Source organism: Agelaius phoeniceus, chromosome 18 (genome assembly GCF_051311805.1).
Source record: "Agelaius phoeniceus isolate bAgePho1 chromosome 18, bAgePho1.hap1, whole genome shotgun sequence".
Taxonomy (NCBI): Eukaryota; Metazoa; Chordata; class Aves; order Passeriformes; family Icteridae; genus Agelaius; species Agelaius phoeniceus.
Genome location: NC_135282.1, coordinates 1,495,088 through 1,520,611, shown reverse-complemented (window position 1 = coordinate 1,520,611; position 25,524 = coordinate 1,495,088). Strand labels below are relative to the sequence as shown.

The window sequence follows — 25,524 nt, the reverse complement described above, 5'->3', positions numbered from 1 at the left end:
AGGAGAAATAACCCGAGCCCAGGCTCAGAAAGGGTTTGCTCGTGCAGAAGGCACAGTGGAGCCTGCCTGACAGGTTGCAATTACTTCTGCCAAGTGCACCAGGCTGTGTTCTGAACCTTTGCTTAATGGGGGCAGATCTGTTCTGAGTTATGAAAAAAAACCAAACCCCAAACTGCCTCAGGTCACAGAAATGACAGTCTCTGTGTGTCTAATCAGGTTTCACCTTCAGCAGCAGGTTTTTCTTGTTCATCCTACATAAACCTCACAATAAGCTGAATTTCCTTGGTAAAAAAACATGAAATGGAGTAAATCTCAGCTTTAGTTTCCATGAATCCAAGAGAGAGCTGGCTCCGTGTGCCAGGTACACTCTGCTGAGATCAGAGCTTCCTTCAGTGGCTCCATGGCAAAAAGACAAGTCCAGAAATGAGACTCTGCTTTGGAGTCTCTGGATTGTGATTTTTTGAGCTAAAGCAAATTGTTTTTGCAGCACTGATACACATCTAGAATAATATTCAATTAGGCTAATGGCTGCTGCCTCCATTGTTCAGTGAGAAGCAGTGATTGGGAACCTCTGAGCATGGCTCAATCTGCACTAATTCCTGCTGCACAACACCTGCACCTGCCTGCCCTTCCTCAGCCATCCCACAGCAAATAAAACCTTTTAATAGCTTTTATTTCTATATTTCTGTATTTCTATATTTCTATATTTCTGTATTTCTATATCTCTATATTTCTATATTTCTATAGCTCTATATTTCTATATCTCTATATTTCTATATTTCTATATTATTTCTATATTTCTATATTTCTATATTTCTATATGTCTATATTTCTATATTTCTATATCTCTATATGTCTATATTTCTATATCTCTATATCTCTATATGTCTATATTATTTCTTTATTTCTATATCTCTATATTTCTATATTATTTCTATATTTCTATATATTTATTTCTACATATTTCTATTTTATTTTTATTTTATTTCTATTATATTTATTATATTTATATCTCTCTCTATATATAATAGAAATATATTTATTATATTTCTATTTTATTTATTTCTATTCTATTTTATTTTTAGAGGTTTATTAGGAGATAGAGGATGACCTCTAGCTTAGACAGGAGAGGCTGCAGGGTTTCTGATTGTCCCTCTGTCAGAACAGACCCCTCTAGCAGGGATGGATGTTGGAGGGAGTGGGATGGGGGGACTCATGCTGACACCTGAGAACTTGGGGGAATTGCTGATTCCACAAGTGCTGCACTGAAATGATGATTTCAGGGTAAGGAAGCAGCTGAAGTTCAGCCCTTTAGTGGGAGGGAGGAAGGAAAGGAAGTGAGGAAGGAAAAAAGGTCAAAGAATATAATCTCTTTGCAAAAACGTTTACATTTTCTAATCTTTCATAAACACATAATCCCAGTTGTTTGTTCTTGCCTTTGGGTGATTGAATGGTGTATCTTACCTGATAGAATGGTGGAAAATGGAGTTTTCTCACAGCCAAGCTTCATTAATATGTATTGGGAACCTAAAACGGTGTTCAGCCACGAGGGGGGAAAACTACAGAATTGCTGTGGATTATAATAATTTCAGCAAAGCATCTAATTTATATATTAAGCTTGCTTAATGGATTTATATTGCCTTGCTCTTTGATCTGAAGCAAAAGGTGGTGAATAATTTATCAAATAAAAAAACCCTCCCCTAGCCCAGCCCACACGTCACAATCTGCCCTGTAATTTACATTTTTTAAGAGATGCCGTTTCCAGGCAGAAGAACTGCTTCCTAAAAGACTCCTTCTAATATTACAAATGTATTTTCGTGAGCTACACTCAGGGGAAAGAAATAATAATGAAGGAGTGCAATTCTACAGACAAATGTTCCAGCTCTCTGCCTTCCTCACTAAAGACAGTCATTTCAGCTAAATGCCAAAAGGCATTTAACTGTAGCATTTGTCAGTGGAATAGGGCTGGCTTTAGGTTTCCCTCCTGATTTACAATTGAGTGTTTATTGGGTTTAGTGTACTGTAGCATGTTTTGTTAACCTCTAGAAAAACGCAGGCAGCTGGTGCATTAATCCCAGGGATGATACCTGTCAGGGGAGCCTGGGCTGCAGGGCTGCCAGGCTCTGGGGAGGGTTCTGGCTGCTCCCACAGGGCAGCAATCAGCACTGCCCTGACCTGGGTCCAGCTCCTCAGGTGCTTGCTTGTGAGATGGATCACCCATTCCTCCACGCCTTCATTTTTCAACAAAAAGAGGGTGAAAGCTGCATGGTCGGGGCTGCCATAGAGTCACCTGCCCAAGGAGCATTAGGTGGTGGTTTAGGGGTGTTTAAAGCACAGTTATCGGGAGCTTTGAGCCTGGAAATCCTCAACTGATTTGTGCCAACCCATGGGAGTCACTCCCACAATCCCAGCTCCTGGTCCATATCCAGAGACAGCCCATGGGAGTCATCCCCACAATCCGAGCTCCTGGTCCATGTCCAGGGACAGCAGTGTTTGCACTCCCAGCCCATGGGAGTCACTCCCACAATCCCAGCTCCTGGTCCATGCCCAGGGCCAGCCCATGGGATTAATTCCCCACAATCCCAGCTCCTGGTCCATGTCCAGGGCCAGCAGTGTTTGCATTCCCAGCCCATGGGATTCATTCCCACAATCCCAGCTCCTGGTCCATGTCCAGGGCCAGCCCATGGGATTCATTCCCCACAATCCCAGCTCCTGGTCCATGTCCAGGGCCAGCAGTGTTTGCATTCCCAGCCCATGGGATTCATTCCCCACAATCCCAGCTCCTGGTCCCTCCCCAGTGTTTGCAGTCCCAGCTCTCTCAGGGCTCCTGACACATCTCCCATTCACTTTCCCTCCTCATTTGTCCAAACCCACCAGTTGTCAAACATTTACTAGGGCTGTGTGCAGCATTGATTCATATTTAAATAAAGCCATTATCCCAGCCTTGAGTTCCAGTAGTTTTCTGCTCTTCCTCTTGAGTATTTCTCTCAGTAGTGCCATCTAATCAGCTTTAGGTTTTAATTAAACAGCTGTCATTTGCTTCCTAGTTCTGTTGCGACCTGATGTTGTATTAAATTTTAATTTAGCCTGGGCTGCATAAGAAGTAGATTCCTTCAGACAACAAAGAAATGCTATTAGCAGGTTACAGTTGTAATTAAGAAGAGCTCTGCTGAAGTGCTAATGCAGTCAGGTAGAGAGCTGCAGATAAACACACATAATAATAATTATTATTATTATTATTATTCAGGGACGGAGCCTGTGATATGAATGTGTAGCTTCCACCCCTTCAGGCTGCTGAGCTGAAGGAGTTGGTCAAGATCTGACCTCAAGAGAAGAAATGGGGAAGGATTCCCAGTTTTTCACCAGGGGCCTTGCAGTGCCCACAGTCAGAGGGTGGTGCTGGTGGTCCTGGCTGATGTTTCACTGTGCCACGTGGGAGGAACATCAGCTCAATGAGCCCTCTCTGCATCCCAGATGCTGCCAGAAATCACCAGCACAGGGAGCTGAAGCTCAGCAGCTCTTTTCCTGCAGGAAACTCTGCCATGGAAATGCAAACCAAGCTTTACAGAATTTAGATGAAATGTTATGACTTGTTGAAGAAGCACTAAAAGGTCTGTTTATAAATCTACTGGACAGTCAATTAGTTCATATTTCTTCCTCAGGGGAAATATATTTTTGCAGTCTATAAATAGCCAGCTCTTAAGAAGGCCTTTACACAGCCTATTATATTTGTGTAGCACTCAGTGCAGGCACCAGGCCTCTGAGATATTGATTTCTGTGCTGGAGCTGCTCACAGTGGAGTGCAGGGTTTGGGAGGCTGCACCAGCTAATTAGCACAGGGGCTCCTGTGTGTGCTGGGGAGCTCAGGACAGTTCTGGTGCCTGTGTTTGCCTCATGCTCATCTTTCATGAAAGGAATGCAAATGCCTTTATACACTTCCCATTTATCCTTCAGTGCAAAGTCTGAGGGCAGCTTTGGCACTAAGGAGCTTCAGAGGGGGCTGGAGGCTTGTGCTTTGCCACACAGGATGGCCAACACCTGTGATAGAACAAACAGAGCAAAAAACAAATGGGGAATGGATCAGGCCTGCTGAGGAGCTGCTTCCAGTCCACCAAGGTGCAGAGAGCCCTTTAATCCTGGCTCAGGGGTGTTTAATCCTGACTCAGTGTTTAATCCTGACTCCCTGGTGCTTTGATCAGGCTGTGATTGACACAAGCACTGCCTGCCTGACCTGAGCAGTTCACAGCTGTGCTAACAGAGAGTCTGGAAGTGGAATTTGTTGTGTGCTCGCTGTTTGTGACCTTGGCCAAAATAGATTTTCCCCAGATGTGTTGAAGAACACCATCTATTGTTGGAGAATGTTGGAGAATTGCTCCTCACAAGCCCTTTGACCCAGGACCACCAGGTCTTCTTCAAATATCTGATATTGAGGGCTGAGGATATATGGGGTGTTTGCAGTGGTGAAATCTAACTGCCTCTTCTCTGGCTTGTGGATGAATTACCTTCTCTTTGCTGTCTTATAAAACCTTTTTCCACGTGAGGTGCACCTAAGTGCTTTCTTCCACCTGGCAGTGCATTTTCTCCTCAGCCTTTTTCAAATCTCAGTCTTTGTAAAGGATTTTCCGTTGTTTTTTTCACACTTCCACTTCTGTCACATACTCCTCTCTTTGCCAGTGTCCCTCTCTCCTGGCTGGCAGCTGGTTATAAATGAGCCCGTTCCGCAGAAACAAAAACTAGACAGTCATTTACTGTGTAGAACATCTGGTTTGTGCCTCTCAGAGAACAGAACAAAGCCTGCACTTATTTCCTGAGGTGTTGTCCAAAAAGCCTCTCTGCTCAGGATGACTCTTAAATCACATTGGAGTCTGAGTGTGAAGCTGAGCACGTCCTTTCAGGGCTGTCCTGAGCAGAAATGGACTCCAGTGTGTGCTGGATGCTGTTCTGCTGCCCATAAACCTCTCTGGGGCTCTCAGAGGTGCCTGGCACTGCTGGTATTAGTGCTGCAGCTCATTTAATTCAGGCTGCTTTTTGTAGAAGGTTCCGAATATTGATTAATAATACATCTTAGTTGCAAGTATTTATTGGTCTTCTCCAGCTGTCCTTAGCTTGTGGTCAATGCCCATTATTCTCTATCAATCTAGCCAGCAGCCAGAGCAAATGATAGTGAATATATCTCCCTATGCAAGCTGCCATCAAATTTTTCACGAAAATCCATTCCTTCTTCCACCAATTCTAATAATGGAATTTAAAGTTAGATTGGTTTGAAGCAACTTTTTTATTTCCCCCCCCCCGCCCCCAACTGGCAAGCAATTAGTTTTATGGAAGTTGAAAAATGAAAAGGGGATTGATTCAGAGCAGTATTTCCTATTGCAGGCTTTTTGAGGGGGGCAGAATGAATCCCTGTGAAATCCCAGATCGTTCCTTGCCCCACTTGTGTGTGTGCCACCTTTTGGGCTGGCAGTCAGCACTGCTTCTGCAGAGGCTGCTCCCCTCCAGCCTGGACCTGCTTGTGCCAGGCAGGGGCCTCTGTAGCAACTCATTTGGAGTAATTAATCAACCTGGGACAGAGAGGAAGGCTGTGTAATGGAGTCATTAGAGTGCCAGCACTGTGAATTCATCAGGGTTACAGATAAAAGTGGTTAAGTGTCTCTAGGTGGGGAAAGACTAAAAAAATTGTGTATGGATGCACAGTTTTTCTCCTAATGTATTTATGGAAAGAAATGGTCAACTGACAGCAGAGTGAGCTGGAAGAGGAAGGAAGGAATGCTGTTGTGGTGGTGGAAAACCACCTCCCAAACCACTGGCACCATTTGGGGCAGAGGGCTGGGAGGAGCTGCTGATGCCCTGGAGATCCTGCTGAGCAGTGCAGTGCTTGCAGATCCCTTCCCTCAGCCAGAAATGTGTAAATGGGCTCAAAAGGGATAAACCCATGTTTGTCAGAACAGGGCTTGGTGCTCCTGATGCAGCTTTTGGCTTAGAAAGCTGCAAAAACATTGCAGGGAGCTGGAAGGGTGCGTGCAAGGGAAGGTCCCATCCCTGTGCCTGTCACTGTCATGACCCCTGTGCCGTTCTCGTGCTGTTGTGCTGCTCCAACACTCACCCTGTGTTTGTGTGTGCCCCCAGGACACAGAAATCCTCAACACAGCCATCCTGACGGGCAGAATGGTGGCAGTGCCAGTCAAGGTGGTGGCCGTGCAGGAGGACGGCTCCGTGGTCGACGTCTCCGACTCCACCGAGTGCAGATCCGCCGACGAAGACGTGGTCAAGGTGAGGCACCCACACGGGTTTACTGGGTCCAGTTCTGGTCCCTCAGCTTGGGAAGGATGTTGAGATGCTTGAGCACCTCCAGAGGGGGCAACGAGGCTGGTGAAGGGCTGGGAACACAAACCCTGCGAGGAATGTTTGAAGGAGCTGGGGCTGTTTAGCCTGGAGAAAAGGAGGCTCAGAGGTGCCCTTATTGCCCTCTTAGAGGTGCCCTTATTGTCCTCTTAGAGGTGACCTTATGGCTCTCTTAGAGGTGCCCTTATTGTCCTCTTAGAGGTGACCTTCTGGCTCTCTTGGAGGTGACCTTATGGCTCTCTTAGAGGTGCCCTTATTGTCCTCTTAGAGGTGCCCTTATGGCCCTCTTAGAGGTGACCTTATGGCTCTCTTAGAGGTGACCTTATTGTCCTCTTAGAGGTGACCTTATTGTCCTCTTAAAAGTGACCTTATTGTCCTCTTAGAGGTGCCCTTATTGCCCTCTTAGAGGTGACCTTATGGCCCTCTTAGAGGTGCCCTTATTGCCCTCTTAGAGGTGACCTTATTGCCCTCTTAGAGGTGCCCTTATTGCCCTCTTAGAGGTGCCCTTATTGCCCTCTTGGAGGTGCCCTTATTGCCCTCTTAGAGGTGCCCTTATTGCCCTCTTGGAGGTGCTCTTGTTGCTCTCTACACCTTCCTGAAGGGAGGTTGCAGACAGGTGGGGTCGGTCTCTGACAGAACCAGAGGACACAGCCTCAAGCTACGTCAGGGAAGGGATAGGTTGGATATTAGGAAGAAATTTTTCACTGAAAAGCTAATAAAGCACTGGAATGCTCTTCCCAGGGAGGTGGTGGAATCACCATCCCTGGATGTGTATAAAAAAGGACTGGACGTGGCACTGGGTGCTGCAGCCTGGTTGAGGTGTTAGGGCAGAGGTTGGACTCGATGATCTCAGAGGTCCCTTCCAAACTCCTCATTCTGTGATGCTGAGTTTGTATCTTTCATTCCTCCTCCAGCCCCCAGCTGGGATTTTCCATCAGCCAGTCCTTCCCGGTGCTGGGGGTGAGGAGGGAGCTCCCAGAGGGGCTGCTCAGATCTGCCCAGGTGTTCCTCTGCTGCCCAGGGCTGATGCAGCCCATGGAGGGGGATCAGCTCCTCCCAGAGGGGTCTCTGCTCCTCTGGGCTGTGTCCTGCCTGTGGTTTCACAGCAATAACTCAGAATATTGGCACAGGGGACAGGAAGTTTCCCTCGTGCTCTGGCTGCATCACCAGCCAGGAGTTTCTTATAATGAACAATCCTGAACTGTACCAAAACCTGTAGAGAGTGACAGGGATAGGAAATAACAATCATAGTGCAAAAAGTCTTCTAATGAGAGCTGTGAGCTTTTAAACAATGTTGTGCTGTGTTTTAGTGTTGGTTTTTTTTTATAATATTGTGTTCAAGTGGTTGTGTCTCCCTGACATTGCAATGAAAATTGTGTTGATGTGACTTTACCAAGACCCTGCCTGTCTGACTTCTGACACCACTGCATGGCCTTCAGCTTTTAGCTCATTAGTATTATTATTATTTTAGACATAAAAGAGGTGCTTTTGACTATCTTGAATATATTAACTTGCTTTATGATGTGATTTGGGGGTGTTCTTGTTTCAAATGAACTTAAAAATTGACTACAGAGAATTCTGTATGAGGTGGGTTTTTTGGTATTACTCCTGGGTTCCATATTTTCCCTTAGGTATCAGATAGGGAAAGAAAAAAATCCCATTTTCTTTTTCTGGAAACCAGAATTCTTTGAAGGTTCTTACCAGAGGAACATGGATGAATATCTTTGTTTATATCTAGATTGATTGTCAAAGGAAAAGACTGTCTTGATAAATGTTGCTATTCTTTGCATTTTTTTTCTGTGTGGCATACAGCTATTATCTGATTAGTGACTATTATTTATCAGTTGATAAACATGGTCAATGAATTGTATATTATAAACTCAAGCATCAAATTCTATATAATCAACAAATTGCTGGGACTGTCTTCTTTTTGCACTTCAGAAAACCAGGTCCAAAAGATGCTGTGTGGGGACTTTTATTTTTATTAATTGAGTTTCTAGGACTTGCTGTTCTTTGAGAATACTGGACTGAACCAGACAGGATTTACAATGTTTTGTGGGTTTTTTTGGTAGTGACTTGATATAAATCAGGTCTTCATTTGTCTGCTTTAGGAAATTATTTGGGTCTGAAATCACTGACAATAAGCAATGCTCCTGGCCTGGTACTTGTCTCTCAAATATTTGGACAAACCCAAGAGGTCTCAATGTGGTCTTTGTTGAGTTGGTATTGCCTCATCCTGGTGGTATAAATGGGGAGTAATGTTATTTTTGTGAAAATTGCAGCATACTTGCATGATTTCAGTCACCAATTACTGAGAGTGAATGCTGTTCAGGCATAATTTTTTAACTGCAAATATATGTACTGGTTGCAAGATTGAATCCATAACAATTAATTAGCTGAGTTAAAATTTAGTACAATGTTTATGTGCCTATTTTTTTTCAGAAAAATGCATATTCCATTTACAAGCCCCTTTGATAAAGTCAATATTGACTTTGCTTCTGAATTTCTGTTGCCTTTTCCATATAGGTTGTAATGCTAAGCCCTCTAATGAGAGTTGTCAGGCATTTTGGATCTAATTGCCTTATCTTAAGCTTCTTTTCACTCTTAATTCTGCCTTTATTGTTTCTTTGATGCTGGAGACATATTCCTATTCTTTTGGGCAGAATAGAGTGTTGCATTCTTAACCTTTTATTTCTGTTTAATAGCTAATGATTTAATAGCCAATTAATGAGACAATTCTTTGATCACTGCTCTAACATCATTATTTTCAGTTAAGACAGTGAATTGAAGCTAGATTAAATAAAAACAGGCTTCCACCCAGGCTCTTATGTGTTTGTGCAAAATGTGTTTCTCTGGGCAGGGACCTGATGCTGCTCAGAGATGGGCAAAGGGGTGAACAAGGGATTTATTTGTGTGCCAGAGCTGGGAATCTTCCCTGTTCTCAGCCATTGAACAGTTTAACAGCTACCCAAGGAGAGAATATTTCAGCTCCTTTTTTCCAAAGCCTACCTAATTAGTGGTAAATATAATAAAACACACCCAGGGTTTTTTGACCTTGCATTTTCAGCATATGATCCTCAAAGGGATCTGACAGCTGAACTTGCTTTAGTTCATCCCAATCCCTGCTTCCTAGGTTTGGACATAAATTCTAATACTGACCAAGCCTTCCACTGGAACTGGCTGCCCTCTAAAATATTTGGATGGAAACATTCCTGTAAGTCAATGAAAGTCTTATGTTTATTCCATGATTTAAAAGGAACATTTAATGCTGTTGGCATTTGAGGGAAAAGATTGGCTTTATGATTAAGGCACTGAAATGCTCCTCAGCATTAATTTCCATATCTCTTGCTGATTTCCTGTGTGACTGTGGGTAAATCACTCATTCCCCTTGGAATCTTGCTTCCTTATCTGCTAACAAGGAGAGAAATTCATCCTTCACCCCTCCTCCACCTGCATTATATGGCTTATAAAGCTCCTATTGACTCTGATGACCAAAATCCTCATCTTCACCTCATTCAGTGTCTCCTGCCAGGGACCCCTTTCTTCCAGGACCTCTGTCCCTGCTTTTCCTGCAAACCCTAAATAAATAATCAGGCCGTGAAGCTGAAAAGAAAGAAATGGTGGGAGCGTGGCAGAGGTTGATTACAGAGGGTTTATTGCAGGAGGAAATGGACCCTGAGGGGCTTTGGCATGGCCAGATGCAGTGAGGAGCTGCAGGCAAGGTTCATGCCCTGCTCTGTGAAGGTGCCTCTAAAAGCCTGAGCTGCAGTAATTCCACATGAAGGGAAATTCTGAAGACTCTGGGGTCTCATGGCAGTTGTAAACATAACCATCACCATCCAATGAAGAAATTCTAATGAGGACAGCTCCTTAGTCCAAATGTTTATCTCAGTAGTGTTCAGCTGAGAGAGAGACAGCTGCCCAATTAATTCATCCTTCCATTAGTCATAACTCCATGTCCTTTGCAAGTTACTCAGAAAGTGACTGATTGTTCCAATTAATCTCTGCAGTCACTCAATGCCTTACACCGTGGACTAATTTAGCCTGATTTTTAAAATTTTTTTTTAATTTTTTGGTAGGAGAAAAGGCTCTCAGTAGAACAGCAGGGAGTGAGGGCCTCCCCCTGCCCATTTGTGCCCACATGTGAATCAGTAGGAACAGACAGGCTCCCCGTGCCCAGCACAGGCACACTGAGAACAATGGTGCTCAATAACACCCTGTGAACTCCATCTGTGCCAGAATGTGCCTTCCTTGTTATCTTGCTAGAGGAAAGCTCTTCAATGAATTATTTTTCACCTTTTCATAATTTCCTGTCTAATTATAATGAAAGTAAAATTCAAACCGTTCCTGCCCTCTACTTTTGGAACACAAGCCTTATCTTGAACTCTCCATAATTAATGGTAAAACAATAGAAGACCTAATTTTCCTGGCAGCAGCCAGCCAGGCTTTATCTAATGTGCAGAATAAACCAGTGTAACAAAGGCAGGAGAGGTAATAGCTGAAACAGATTAAATCTGAGGAGAGTTCTTCCCTCTTCCAGTCAAAGCAGTTGAGTGACTGAGCACCTTATCCAACAGCCCTGGGCACAGGGATCTCCAACCCCAGCACAAAGACTGCAGCAAGGACCCATGGGCAAAACCAAACAGGGAAATGGAGGGATATTGAGCTTCTCCAATTCAGATGACACTGAATTTTTGAGAACAATCCCTTGCTGCAGACTCACAGCACATTCTTGGGACAATTTACAGAAAGAAGAGCCTGCCTGGAAGCTGCATTGTTAAATACAGCTATTTATGCAGCAGCTCTGAAAACAAAGCCAGAGCTTGTAATTTGCGAGTTCTGCAGCTGCTTTGCCATTAAAGTATGTGATCAAGAATGTGATGGACTTGTACATAAAGCAGAGCTAATCTTGTTCCTCCATCTATCACATTTTTGAGTACCTATGACTGTATTACCCAGCAGCTTTATTTTGTGGTCACTCGTGCAGAAATTACCTTCCTTCAGGAGGCCAAACTCTTCCTGGAAGCAGTGAAAATCCTCTCTGCTTGTTTATATGATGGATTAACTTCGGTGCCACTTGGCTTCTTGCACTATGAATTTTGAACCAGATCTTGTTTTCTAAGTGATCTTTTTCTTCAGTGGAACGGTTCAGGGCTGGCAGAAGGGAATGGACCCTGCAGGTGTGACTGCCCCAGAGCAGGGGCCAGGGTGCTGAAAAAGCTTTTAAAGTGTGAGTGTTTAGTGTGGTGAGTCCTTCTCCGTGTCCCTCCTGTCCTTTAAATCTCACCTGGCTGGTGCCCCATGCCCTCAGCTGTGAGCAGCCCCGGGTCAGTGCCAGCTCCAGCCCAGCTGTCCCCAGGAGCTGGCAGGGATGGGCTCTGCAGTGCATGGCACAGCCCCTGGAACAATGACAGGGAACATTCCTCAGCCGAGCAGGAGCATGGCTGGGAGCTGAGCAGGGTTTTTGGGGCTGAGGAGCTCTGGTTCAGCTGCTCTCTCTGTCCCAGCAGTGCCGTGGCGATGACAGGGACGCTCCTGTCCCAGGAGGATTTATTGGCCAGAAAGAGTTGTCTTGTTAAACATCTTGCCTTTTGTATCTGCAGGCAGATATGCCTCAGTTAGGGCAATAATGAATTATCATCGAGCTGTTTGCAATTCATCAAACTTATAAATTAGAGCTTCTTGCAATTTCTGGTTATTTTGGACAAAAAGTCCATTCTCTTTGTCCCCATACAAAGTTCATCTTTATGAGTCATTAGGGGTGGGCAGGAGAGCACATCAGATCTCTCTGCAATATGTCTGCTGTTGAATTAAGGATTTTGCTCTTTGTTGAAATATCAGAGGTTCTGACATCCAGGTCACCAGATTCTGCTAATTAGTTTTCTAGCTTGACAAAGTATGATCAGAATAGAGGCCCACAGCCACTTACTTCATATTAAAGATTTAGCTTGAAACTCTCTTGCTACAACAGGTGGGAATCTGTATTGTTTTAGGATTGTGCCAAGCTAAAACTTTGTATTTGGAGTTGTATTTGCACACAAACCAGCTCCATGTAGAGCAATAAGGATGCCAGCGAGGCAGTCGCACAAAATCACATATTGAGGCATTAATATTCTGTATACAGCACACGTTGTACACAGTTTATAGCAAAATATATGTGTGTGCCTTCCTGAAGCTATATTTGAACACACACAGCCTTCAAAGCCAGCTTGAGAAAACAGTGTTTTGTCTGGGAGAAGGATTCGCTCAGAGCAGACCACACCGACATGTGCAATTACACAGATTTCGGCAGAGATGCTTATGGTGTCTTCCAAGGCACCAGCTGCTACTTCAGAGGAAGAAAACAATTCTATGGCTTAGCATTTGGCTGCTCTGAGAGCAGAAATGCAAAGGGCACGGATCCCAGTCCTGGGAAACAATCATCACCCAAACCATGGCATTGCTCAGGATAAACTCGGAATATTTTATAGTAAGAAATGCACGAGTAAATGAACAAAGTCCACGCTCAACAAAGGCAGCCAGAAGTAGCTGTTGCTGGGAGAAAATGACAAACTTTTACAGGCTTCTCCTCCAGATTCTGTAGGACACAAGCTGTACTTTGTAGACTTTATCCTAGCTGGCCATTTAAATATTCTAATTGCAGCTCTGTGAACCTCATGATTCCGAGGCTTTCACACCTCTTGAACTATCATTCTGCTTGAGCAAATTAATTCAGATTCCCATTGTCATCAAAACCCTGGGGCCAAGCTGTGCTCTCAGCTGAGGTCCTGCCAGTGTGTGTGACAGGCAGGGGAGTGACAGGGGCGTGCAGAGGGCACAGTTTGCTGGTGTCAGAGTTAAAGCAGCCATTAGCTGTCAGCCCTGGATGGAGCAAAGCCTTTCTGGGCTGCCCTGCCTGAGCATCCCCTCCTGGGCCAGAGCAGGGCCTGGGGCAGCACCACCTGTGTGACAATGCACCCACCCCCAGGTGCCTCCATTTCCAGAGAGCCTGGGGCTGAGGTGTCACAGCAGAATCAGACAGGACTCAGCTTCTTCATGCAGAAAAGCCAATTCCTTATTCACAAAGCTCATATTTATAGGAAATACCAGAAAGCACCACGTTAAATCTAATTGGCTAACAATACACTGAAACTCAGTTTACTCGCCGTGGGTATATCCATCAAATCCCTCTATTTTTGGTTAGTTTACATAGTTTCTTCACGGATTCTCATGGGACAGATCTTTTGTTATTACAGGTGCACCCTATTTTTCTCCACAAGAACAGATTGTTATGCAAACTGGATGTCATTCCTCTGATTTTTTCACATGGGGACTTACAAGCTGCCTGCTAGCTTAGCTAGAGCAGCAGGCCCTGAACTCTATTTTATAAAGCCTTTCTTTTATTCTATCTCTACCTGTCTGCAGCACTGAGGCAGCTCAGCAGTGATTTGCACTGGCAGAGCCAAAGCTCTGAGTTTCCCCAGCTCTGTGGGTCACAGTGGGGTTCTGAAGGCAGCTTGGGTGTTTATTTCTGTGGTTTAGCTCACCCACACCTGTGCTTTAGTAGCATGTTCTGAGATGCTCTCCCTTGAGATTGGAATTGGAGATGGAGATGAGGAGGCTGCCATGGCACCATCAGTTTGAAGTACAGTTAATTTATTTGACAGAAGAAGCAGCTACTGTTGACAGTAACCAGCTCCCTTCCTCCTCTGTGGGCAAAGGCAGCTTTCTCTTGCTAGGTTTTTAGTTATTTATGGTTTTGCATTCTCATTATATGGAACTGGAATTCAGAGTGAAAGCTGGTTTGGTGCTCTTCACAGGATCAGGAACAGGAGGAGAATTAACACCTAGGTTGGATTGGGATTCTGAGGGGAATGGGGAAAACCCAGCCTTAAAGAATCGTGCTTAATGCTGAGTTATTGAGTCAGACAACTCATTAAATGAGGATGAAAGAATAAAGTGAAGTTATAAATGGATTTCTTTTTCCATTTGCCTGAAGTATGGCAGAGTTGCACTGGGGTGTGGTTTTTCTCCTATTCCAATTAATTGCACGCTCTGGGAAGAGAGTGCCTCAGCTTCAGTTTGAGCAGTGGCTTCAATGGTTAAATGAATGTCAGGATCTTGCATTTTGTTTTGTTTTGTCAATTATTAAGGTCTGATTTATACTCATGGCACTGTACCAAGACATTTACTCCCACATCTAAGACTTGAATTGCTAGAGTTGTTTTTGTGAGTCGAGCCAGGCTATTGGAGAATGGTCCAGGTAAATATTTTAAAATATCAAAAGTGTTAAGTGGCAATTAAACTTTAAAGTTTGCGTCTGTTCAAGAAGAAGTTGAGGGACAGATTTGGAACTCTGTGATGCTTGGCTGGGGAATTAAGCAGCTTTCCATCAAATTCACTGTGAAAACGAATCCGTTTTTGTTAATATTAAGTTGTTGAGTTTTACTCCTTTGATGAATTTCTCCTGAGGAAAAGCACTGGAAGTGCTCCATGGTTCAGGAACAAATGGGCATTGTGTTCAGGGAGAGCAGTCAGCTCCCAGCCCTGGCTCTGGCAGGGCCATCCCTGCAGCCTCAGTCACCCTGGTGTTCCAGACAGTGATCAGCACTTTGGTTTTACGTCTGCTGCAGCTCCGTTCACAATGGAATGGCAAAAACTTGGTTTCATTTAAAAACACGGAAGTTTAGAGTCAAACCCAAACCCATGGTACAAAACCAGAGTCTGGCAGCAAAAGGGGAGGCAAAAAGAGCATCCAAGGCCATAGGGATGGATATGGAAACTGCTGGGCTGAGGGTGAAACCTCCCCCCAGTGTCAGCCTGGCCCAAAATCCCTTGTGAGCCACAGGGGACAATGAGCAGAGAGCCCTGAACTGGTGGAGGTGTCAGCAAGAGGCTGGGAGAGAACATTTCCCTTCCTGGCACGGGCCTGGGCGTTCATTTGATGGATTATTCAGATTGCCTGCAGTGTGCTCAGCCCTGAGTGCCAGTGCTGTGCACACAGTGCCTGCTCTGCAGCTCTGTCCTGCAGCTCTCCCTGCAGCTCTGTCCTTCATCTCTGTCCTGCAGCTCTGTCCTGCAGGTCTGTCCTTCATCTCTGTCCTGCAGGTCTGTCCTTCATCTCTGTCCTGCAGCTCTGTCCTTCATCTCTGTCCTGCAGCTCTGTCCTGCAGGTCTGTCCTGCAGCTCTGTCCTTCATCTCTGCCCTGCATCTCTGTCCTGCAGCTCTGTCCTGCAGCTCTGTCCTGCAGCTCTGCCCTGCAGCTCTGCCCTGCAGCTCTGTCCTTCATCTCTGCCCTGCAGCTCTGCCCTGCAGCTCTGCCCTGCAGCTCTGTCCTTCATCTCTGTCCTTCATCTCTGCCCTGCAGCTCTGTCCTGCAGCTCTGCCCTGCAGCTCTGTCCTTCATCTCTGTCCTTCATCTCTGCCCTGCAGCTCTGTCCTGCAGCTCTGTCCTGCAGCTGTCCTGCATCTCTGTCCTGCAGCTCTGCCTGCATCTCTGTCCTGCAGCTCTGCCCTGCAGGTCTGTCCTTCATCTCTGTCCTTCATCTCTGTCCTTCATCTCTGCCCTGCAGCTCTGTCCTTCATCTCTGTCCTGCATCTCTGTCCTGCAGCTCTGCCCTGCAGCTCTGTCCTTCATCTCTGTCCTGCATCTCTGTCCTGCAGCTCTGCCCTGCAGCTCTGTCCTGCAGCTCTGTCCTGCAGCTCTGTCCTTCATCTCTGTCCTTCATCTCTGCCCTGCAGCTCTGCCCTGCAGCTCTGTCCTGCAGCTCTGCCCTGCAGCTGCCCAGGAGCCCCACAGGGCTGGCTACAGCACAGACACCAGGGAGCTGCAACAGCCCAACAGCTGCAACACAGAGACCAGGGAGCTCATCCTGTGGTGAGCTCCTTGTGCAAACCCCCAGCACAGCTCAGCAGGGACCAGGGATGGATGAGATTGCAGGGCTGCCAGCAAGGGCACTCCTTTGTGTGAGAGGCATTGTCACAAAAGAGGAGCTCCTAGCAGGAAGTGCTAGCTCCTATTTATATTGTTTATTTATTTGCTCCTTTCCAATTGCTGCTTCTGAGATTGCTGTTAGGATTTAATTTGCAATCCCCCTCCGGTGGCTCTCAGGTTTCCTTCTGGAAGCATAAGAGGAAATCCTTAAGACACACAGTTCTTCCTTAGATCTCTTACAATCAGTATTAGGCACTGCAGAGCCAAATTAATGTATGCCCTTCCTTATTGTTTCCCTTCTTAATTCATTTCTTTCCATAAAGGCTCAGCAAGCAGCAATTTTCCAAGTGAGTTTTTAATCGCCTGAGCTCAGCATGATTACTGTCTCACAATCTAGTTGCCATTTGATGCAATCAGTATTTCAGAATACAATCATCTTTTTTTTTTTCCTCCCCAAAACTGAATATTACATGGCCAGCTGATAACACTTGGCTTCAAAGAAACATGAAATACTTGCAGTGCTGTGTGAGAGAACAGAACTTGTGATTGCAGGGTCTTCCCCAGCCAAGTGCATGGAGGTGATGTGAAACACTTTTGTAAGATGGGGCACAAAGAAATTCATTATTCCAATGCAAAGAGCACAGGCTGGGGAGGTGGAGAGGGAAGGAAGGGGAAGATGGGAACGTGGCATGCTGAAGCATTTCTTACTGCTGGGATGTTTGCTTTGAAAGGGCCTTTCAAGAGTACATGTTGCCAGGGGAGATTTTCTCTCCACATCTTTTATTGCCACCCCACAAATAAAAGATTTCAAACCAGCCATACTGGAAATCTGCAGATTTAAATAGTTCCTGCCACACAGAAGCTGGAGACTTCCAGATTTCCCCAACCTGCAGTGAGTTTAGCATGAGAGATTATGAGAGTGAAATGAGAAAGTCCTTCCTTGGAGTAAATGCTTCATTGCTGAGTTTTTAGGCACATTTTGTGTACTATAAATGCCAAGAAAATATTTTCACAATTGCTAAGTGAAGATCAGGATCTGAGGACAAAAAGCAGAGGCAAAGTGGCACTGAAGGAGAGACAGGATAAAGGGGAACAGCGGCTGCAGATCCTGTACCCTTAGGGCAGGGCTGTGTTTCCTCCCTCCAGCCCATCCTGCAGCTCCCCAGGGTCCCCCTGCTCCTGCAGAGCACCAGGGATGGCTTTGGTGTCCTCATGCAAGGGGACACAGGGAGAAACCCCCAGGGCTGCAGCTGGACCCTGAGTGCATTTCCATGGGGAGGATCCATCAGCCGTGCTGCCATGGAGAGCTCAGACCCTGAGAGGCTTTTCCTTGGTGCTGGCCCTGCACAGAGTGACAGCCCACAGGGTGTGGATGCTGCCCAGCCCTGCTGTGGATGCCTCAGCACTGGAATTGTTGTGTGGATGCTGCCCAGCCCTGCTGTGGACACCTCAGCACTGGAATTGTTGTGTGGATGCTGTGGATTCCAACAGCATTGGAATTGTTGTGTGGATGCTGTGGACACCTCAGCCCTGGAATTGTTGTGTGGATTCTGTGGATGCCTCAGCATTGGAATTGTTGTGTGGATGCCTCAGCCCTGGAATTGTTGTGTGGATGCTGTGGATGCCTCAGCCCTGGAATTGTTGTGTGGATGCTGTGGATGCCTCAGCACTGGAATTGTTGTGTGGATGCTGTGGATTCCACAGCACTGGAATTGTTGTGTGGATGCTGTGGATTCCACAGCACTGGAATTGTTGTGTGGATGCTGTGGATTCCACAGCCCTGGAATTGTTGTGTGGATGCTGTGGATTCCAACAGCATTGGAATTGTTGTGTGGATGCTGTGGATGCCTCAGCCCTGGAACTGTTGTGTGGATGCTGTGGATTCCACAGCCCTGGAATTGTTGTGTGGATGCTGTGGACTCCACAGCCCTGGAATTGTTGTGTGGATGCTGTGGACACCTCAGCACTGGAATTGTTGGAGTCCCAGCTCGTTTGCTGTTTGCAGGGCTGTTGGTGGGTCTGAAATCTCCCAGACAAGCCATTTGCTGAGACCTTCTGTTCCTCACAAACGTGACAGTGGGGCTTGTTTCATTGCCTTATGCTATTATTGATATTTTCATCTTGTGTAACCAGTTCTGCTGAGGAAAAATCTATTATTGCCAACTTTGATCCCCGGAATTCTTGTTATAAGATGCCTCCAAGCTTTGGCCCATTTGAGGAAAGCACAGATGGTTTTGTACAGGAGTGTGGCTCCTCAGAGAAGGCTGCTGACCTTGTGAGAGTCAGGGATCCTGTTCAGTGACACTGAAGAGATCCTGAAGGGGGCTGCTGCTGCCTGTCTTTCAAGTAATTTTTTCTGTCTGTCACTGGGAGTTCAGGAAGAGCTGCAGGCTCAGGGAAAAGCCTGTGGTACCTGAAAATGAAGGTGATTCTAAATAAAGAAGGCTGGGGTGAGACTGACAGGCAAGAAGTGAAATAAGGAAAAGAAACAGAAGGTATCCTGAAAAGCAGGAATTTTACTGGAGCACCTCATCCCTTCCCAGAATGCTGGTGCAGCCTTTCCTGAGCCCTGGGCTGTAGCTGCAGGCACTGTGCCTGTGCTGCTCTCCAAGGAGCAGGAGGTGCCCATGGGTACAATCTGTCACAACTGGGGGGGCTTTTCACCTCTCAAGAAATGGATGCTTTGCACCAAATCCTTTCCAAGGCTCTTGGGTGCTCCTTTCAGGTGCTGCCAGGTGTGTGTCACCACAGGACACAAAATAAAACAACACAGACACACAGCTCTCTAAGGTAAAAAAGAGGGTAGTTTAATTTGTGACTCCAACATTTCTAGATTTCCAAAAGTGACAGTGGGTTGGAGAATGACAGTGCCACCTCTCCAGTGACACTGCACAAACCAACAGTCCCTCAGATTTTTCTTCTTCCATAAAAGAATGCCAAACAATGAGTTATTTACAGAAAGTGTGTGAGAAAGTTCGTTACAAGAATGTAAAGATCAAAAAGCTTAGAAAAACTTTAAAAACCAGAGCAACAGGTGTGTGAGGTGCACCCTCCAGGTGCCAGTGTGTTTTCCAGCCAGCAGCACGGGGGCACAGGAGTGAATTTGGGTTATTCTGCTCTGAATAAAATATTTTCTGCACGATCCCCTTGAAGTGCAGTGTGCAGCCAGAGCTGAAGGGCAGCATGGAGGGGCATTGGAATCTGCATGGGAATGAGATGCTGAATCAAGAAGTGCAGGTGCCCTGAGCACAGCTCTCTGAGGACTGGGGACCTTCTGCAGTGCTGGGCAGCAGTGAAGGCAGCAAAGTGCTGAAAGCCAAACTTCTCAGTGCCACAGAGAAGGGTCCTGTCTCCAGTGAAATCAACAGGGCTGCATCTCTGACCTGCATGAAACATGAGACTTGAACAGGGTTAAAGGAGCTGATGGCTTGGGTCACCACAAACTGACCTCAGAGCCCCTGCTGCAGGGGTGTCCTGCCATAAGGATGAGATTTCTGACAGCAGAGAATTTCCTTCAAACTCAGGAGCCCTCCTTGAAAGGCTGGCAAGAATATGAAAATATCTCAGGATAAGCCAAATGGACAGAAAAAAATGTATGGGTTTTGGCAGCAAGCATGGTTAAAATCCCAGACAGAACTTCACCAAACCCTCCTTTGCCACAGGAGTGGGAGATCAAGGCAAGGAACTATTTGAAGATTTTGGGATGAAATAGGAAGTGAAGCTGCAGAGGAGGAGATGACAGCTGTCCTACCACAGCCTCCAAAGGGCACCTGCAGCACAAACACTGGGAAAAAATCCAGGTGATGTCAGCTCAGAAGCCACTATTAAGAAAAACTTAAAGAAGACAGGGAGCAGGAGGCTCTTCTAGAAAATAAAGGCAAAATCTATTGAGCCTTCAGTGCTGATTGCACAGAGAATAAAAGCACAGTGCAGCACCTGCAGCAGGGATGCCTGGGATGCAAATGCTGCACAGGACTTGAGTTCTGCTTGGGCAGAAATGGGGCAATCCCAGCACTGGTTTGCAGTTTGGTTCGTGGGGATGGGGAGGAAGTGTCTCCAGAGAGCAGCAGCACAAAGGAAAGTTGTGCATTAATTAAGAAATTAAATCTGTCCTTCACATTAGCTTGTTCTTTTGTAGCTCTAGCAAGTAGGAGATGAAAGTAAGAGAAGCACCTGGGGTTTCATGGAAAGGAATTTCTGTGTCTGTGCATGGGATGCTCACATCTGGGTTGCACCTCTGTGCCTGCTCTCTGACTATGTCCCTCTGAGCAAACCCCCTTGGGCCTGGCAATGTGACTAAAATTCAAATAAATCTCTGCTGCCTGAACCAGTCTGGGTACAACCACAGCAAAGAATGGACCAGAGCCTGCAGCACGTGGAAAACTGCAATTTCTTTTTACCCAAATGCAGCCTGAGCAATGTCCAGCTCATCCAGGTGCACTCCCTGGTGCTCTCAGCCTGCTTGGTTGCCTGATTACTTTGTTCTCATTCTGCTTGCCCTGCCTCTTCTTCCAGGCATTTTTAACACAGGCTTTTCCCATCTGTTTTTCTAGGGATTTTTAACAAAGCACCATTTTTAATGACATCATTTCCTTTCCAGACACAATCTGGAAGCCTTTTCTGTTTGTGTGGCACCTGTAAATCTTCTGGTTAGGAAAGAGAAGTCATAATTTATGGTAAAGGAGTCAGATTTATAGGTTTTCTGTGATTCTGGGGATGTATTTTTATGTCTCACATAGCTTTTACATAAACTTCCCTTGTGATGAAATGAAGAGAAGGCAGATACCTTTTCCCACTCTTCCCCTGTTTTTCTCTTCTTTTACCATGGCACGTTTTCCTCTATCTACACAGCCCTAAGGGAAGATGTTGAAAAACAAAAGAAAAGAGGAAAAATCCTAAAGTACAAGAGCAAACTTATGGCAGCACTCTGCAGTTTGTCACTTACCTTTCATGCATGAGCTGGAACAGTTGTTTGTGCCCAGATTCCAGGGGGGAACTGAAGAACTTTACAGATCTGTCTTGGCATTTAGACAGGGTTCATACCAGTCCATGGCAGAAAGACTGACAGATAGGAAGGCCAGCTCGTTTGTAAATGGATTTTAACAGGGTGTTGTTGGATGAGAGAGAAGCCCAGTCCACATGTGTCATGCAGGCTTTGGATCAAAAATGCTCCAGTGAGAGCACAGTGCAGGACTCAGGCAGCTCTGCGCTGGTTTTTCTGATAATTCAATCTCTGCCTGTAAGTGAAAGTCAATAGTGAAGTATTGATTTCAATAAGTCATGGTTTCTGAAGAGCTCCGTGAAAAAAGGCAGATTTTGTGTCACCCAGAATGTGGCATTTTAACATTTGTTCTCACTGTGAGTAGGTTTTTTTAAAAGTTCTTCTCAAAAGAGGAAAAGTCTGTGGTTTGTTTTGTTTTTTGCCATGAGGTCTGCAGAATCTTTTTGCTGTGATTTTGGGAGTTTTGGACCTGCCACCCTTGTGCCACATGTGTCCCTTGGAGCCACCTATGACACGTCCTCAGGGGTTTGACAGGCTGTGTTCCCTCCTTGGGAAAAAGAGGGATTGTGCCAGTTAATTCTTCTGTAAAATCCCCATGGATGGCTCACAGGGAATCCCCAGAGGAACACAAACCCCCTCAGTGGCTCATGGCAGGTGTGTGGGGCTGGATGGGTGGGCTTGGACAGCACTGTGCAGGGGAAGGTGTCACCCTTAGCAAGGCCATGTCCCCATCACTGTGCAGGGAAAGGTGTCACCCTTGGCAATGTCCCATCACTGTGCAGGGAAAGGTGTCACCCCTGGCAATGTCCCCAGCACTGTGCAGGGAAAGGTGTCACCCCTGGCAAGACCATGTCCCAGCACACTGCAGGGAAAGGTGTCACCCTTAGCAAGGCCATGTCCCCAGCACTGTGCAGGGAGAGGTGTCACCCCTGACAAGGCCATGTCCCAGCACACTGCAGGGAAAGGTGTCACCCCTGGCAAGGCCATGTCCCCATCACATTGTAGGGAAAGGTGTCACCCTTAGCAAGGCCATGTCCCAGCACTGTGCAGGTAAAGGTGTCACCCCTGACAAGGCCATGTCCCAGCACACTGCAGGGAAAGGTGTCACCCTTGGCAAGGCCATGTCCCCATCACTGTGCAGGGAAAGGTGTCACCCTTGGCAAGGCCATGTCCCATCACACTGCAGGGAAAGGTGTCACCCCTGGCAAGGCCATGTCCCAGCACTGTGCAGGGAAAGGTGTCACCCTTAGCAAGGCCATGTCCCATCACACTGCAGGGAAAGGTGTCACCCCTGGCAAGGCCATGTCCCAGCACACTGCAGGGAAAGGTGTCACCCTTAGCAAGGCCATGTCCCCATCACTGTGCAGGGAAAGGTGTCACCCCTGACAAGGCCATGTCCCCAGCACTGTGCAGGGAAAGGTGACACCCTTAGCAAGGCCATGTCCCCAGCACTGTGCAGGGAAAGGTGTCACTCTTAGCAAGGCCTTGTCCCATCACACTGCAGGGAAAGGTGTCACCCTTGGCAATGTCCCCATCACACTGCAGGCAAAGGTGTCACCCCTGGCAAGGCCATGTCCCCATCACACTGCAGGGAAAGGTGTCACCCCTGGCAAGGCCATGTCCCATCACACTGCAGGGAGAGGTGTCACCCTTAGCAAGGCCATTTCCCCATCTCACTACAGGGAAAGGTGTCACCCCTGGCAAGGCCATGTCCCATCACACTGCAGGGAGAGGTGTCACCCTTGGCAAGGCCATGTCCCCAGCACTCTGCAGGACACCTCAAGGGCAGCACAGCAGCTCCAGCCTGTCCCTGCAGGAGGAAAGGGAGGTGTGGGAGGTGTTGGAGATGTCAGAGCCCCCTCACTCCTGCTGGCCTTGGGGTGGGAGCCCAGCATCAGTGCCCAGCAGTGCCAGAACATTCAGTGCAGCTCATTCACTGTAGCAGCCAAACATCCCTATTACAGTTGCACCAGGCATTTGTAATTACCTCGGTATAATTACGTTTGTAATTATAAATATACGTAATTATAAATAATTGTTTGTAATTATTAAGATATTCTGCTCTGCAGAGGTTGGGATGTGCTGCTTTCACCCTCGTTGGAGTCTGGATTTCCTGGCACAATGGAAGTGGAAGAGCAGAGAGGGCAGAGCAGGGGTCACCCTGAGCTTTCTCCTGAACAGCCCCTGCAGGATTTGTTCTGTTCCAGTCTCTGCTCCTTCCTGCACAGAGGGACAATTCACTCCTCTCCTGCTCCAGGTGCACAACACAGAGGCAGCTGCTGGTGTGAGCAGCAGATTTTCCATATTTTTGTTACGTAGGGACTTTTCCTTTCCAGTCTCTGGTCCAGGGGAGCTCCCTGTGTTTCCCTGAGGAATATTCCCTGTGAGTGCTGTCCATGGAGCACAGATCAGGCCTGGCACAGTCCAGAGGGAAATTCCAGAGCACTTTCCTGGCCAGGGAGCCTCTCCTAATGCTGATCCTCTGTGCCCTCCTGGATTAGATGAGCAAGGCAGTCCACTATAGTCCAGTCTCAGAAAACCAGAGGAGAAAAGTAATTTTTAGGTAAAGACTCTTGACCTTCTCTACAAACAATTCTATTGAAGCACTTGGCTGAATAAATGCAGTTTAAGGGCTGCTTTTCTTGCCTCTGTTGTCTGTCCTAAAGTCCCTTTTTCACTAATTAATGAATTATTTGTGGCTCTGAGACTAAAAACTAACTGGGAAGACTTATGAATGTCGATGCAGCACTGCCTAAGCACAGGGCCAGAGTTATCTGTACAAAACAAAAGTGTGCTGTTGTGTATCCAAGAGCTTTCTGGGGATTTTTTCTGGTTTTCTGTTGATCCTTTGGGATAATGATGGTGTATCCTTGTGTTACTGGGAGAAGATTAAAGGCTAGATTAGTGTGGCAAATATTCATGACTTAAGACATTGCTCTTAATGCTGTTAAGCTCCCAAGCTTCAGAGCCTGTCTGTCTGCTCTTGGGGGCTTTGCAGTGTTGTTGTTGTTGTTGTTGCCACACTCCCATGGCAGCCCTGGGGAAGGGATGCTCTGTCCCATGGCAGGAGGAGCAGCACCTGGGGCTCCTTGAGGGACACCTTGAGAGGCTCCCTGGAGCAGAGGCTGGGCAGAGTTAAATTAATAAAGCAGGGATTTATCAAAGGGCCTTCAAAGGATGCACCGTGGGCAGTGCAGGAGCTCAGCCAGGGCTACACCCAAGCTGGATGGCATTTCATGAGTTTTCACACTTTTATCAGTTTTGGTCCATTTCCATATTGGTTTAATTGTCTGATTCCAGCTCCAGGTTGTGCAGTCCCACCCTCCCGGTTTGCTCCCCTCCATTCCCTGTTGATTGCACTTTTTGGGGCTGGAGCTGCAGCTGTCCTTGGTTCTGGGGCTGGAAAAGGACTGTTCTGTGGGACTGAAGAGAGGAATGGATTGTTCTGTGTGCCTGAGGAGAGGAATGGATTGTTCTGTGTGCCTGAGGAGAGGGAAAGGATTGTTCTGAGGGACTGAGCTGTGACAGAGCTGCTGACACTTTATATGGAGCTCAGAAATGCACACTGACACAGTACAGAATCTGGAAAAGATGAAAGCTCAAACTTCAGGCCTGATGAGGGTTCCTGCAGGGGCAGCTCAGGGATTGATGGGCACCTGCTCTGCTCCCCTGTGTTCCTCTGCAGCTGGGCAAGGCTGAGCTGTCCTGCACGAGGGCTCTGCTCACTCGGTGCCCTGAGCTTTGTGCACCCTGTGTTGTCTCACCTATGGAATATTTGCATTCCCCAGGAATGCTGAGGAGCCAGCAGGCACAGAAGGGTGCTTGGCTTCAGCAGTTAGAGCTCATCTGCTGGGTTTTCTCAAGCACAGTCTTTAGAAACTTCTGTTCCCCCCTGTTAAAATATCTTTGTAAACTTGAAGGATACGCAATACATGAAATTGAATGAATATGCATGTAATTGTTTCTTTTTCTTTAATTTCATGGAGCCTTAGATCTTAAATTTCAGTCACAGGGATTAGAGCCATGAATCATGAACATTTAGTTTACTTAGTGCACAGAAAATGACTTTTAAAGCCCATTATTCTGCAAGGAATGTTACATCTGATGCTGCCTGAGTATTTTCCCTTCTTACTTCTCTCGCCCATCTGCAAATTATTCTGTCAGTTTATAACCCCATTTGTGTGGGCAATTCAGTTGGGGGAAAACAGAGAGGGGGGGAAAACCCACCTTAGCTTACAGCTCAAACATATGTGTTATTTTCACCTAATT

General features: G+C 46.5%; 1 protein-coding gene across 1 annotated transcript in view; it reads left to right on the top strand.

The window, feature by feature from the left end:
* The window catches only part of LOC129128470 (transmembrane protein 132B), a 228,052-nt gene that overhangs the window by 171,224 nt on the left and 31,304 nt on the right, over positions 1 to 25,524 (top strand). The window contains exon 5 of the mRNA XM_054645799.2: positions 6,124 to 6,267. Within this exon, the coding sequence (XP_054501774.2) occupies positions 6,124 to 6,267 (144 nt within the window). The remainder of the gene's footprint in view (positions 1 to 6,123; positions 6,268 to 25,524) is intronic.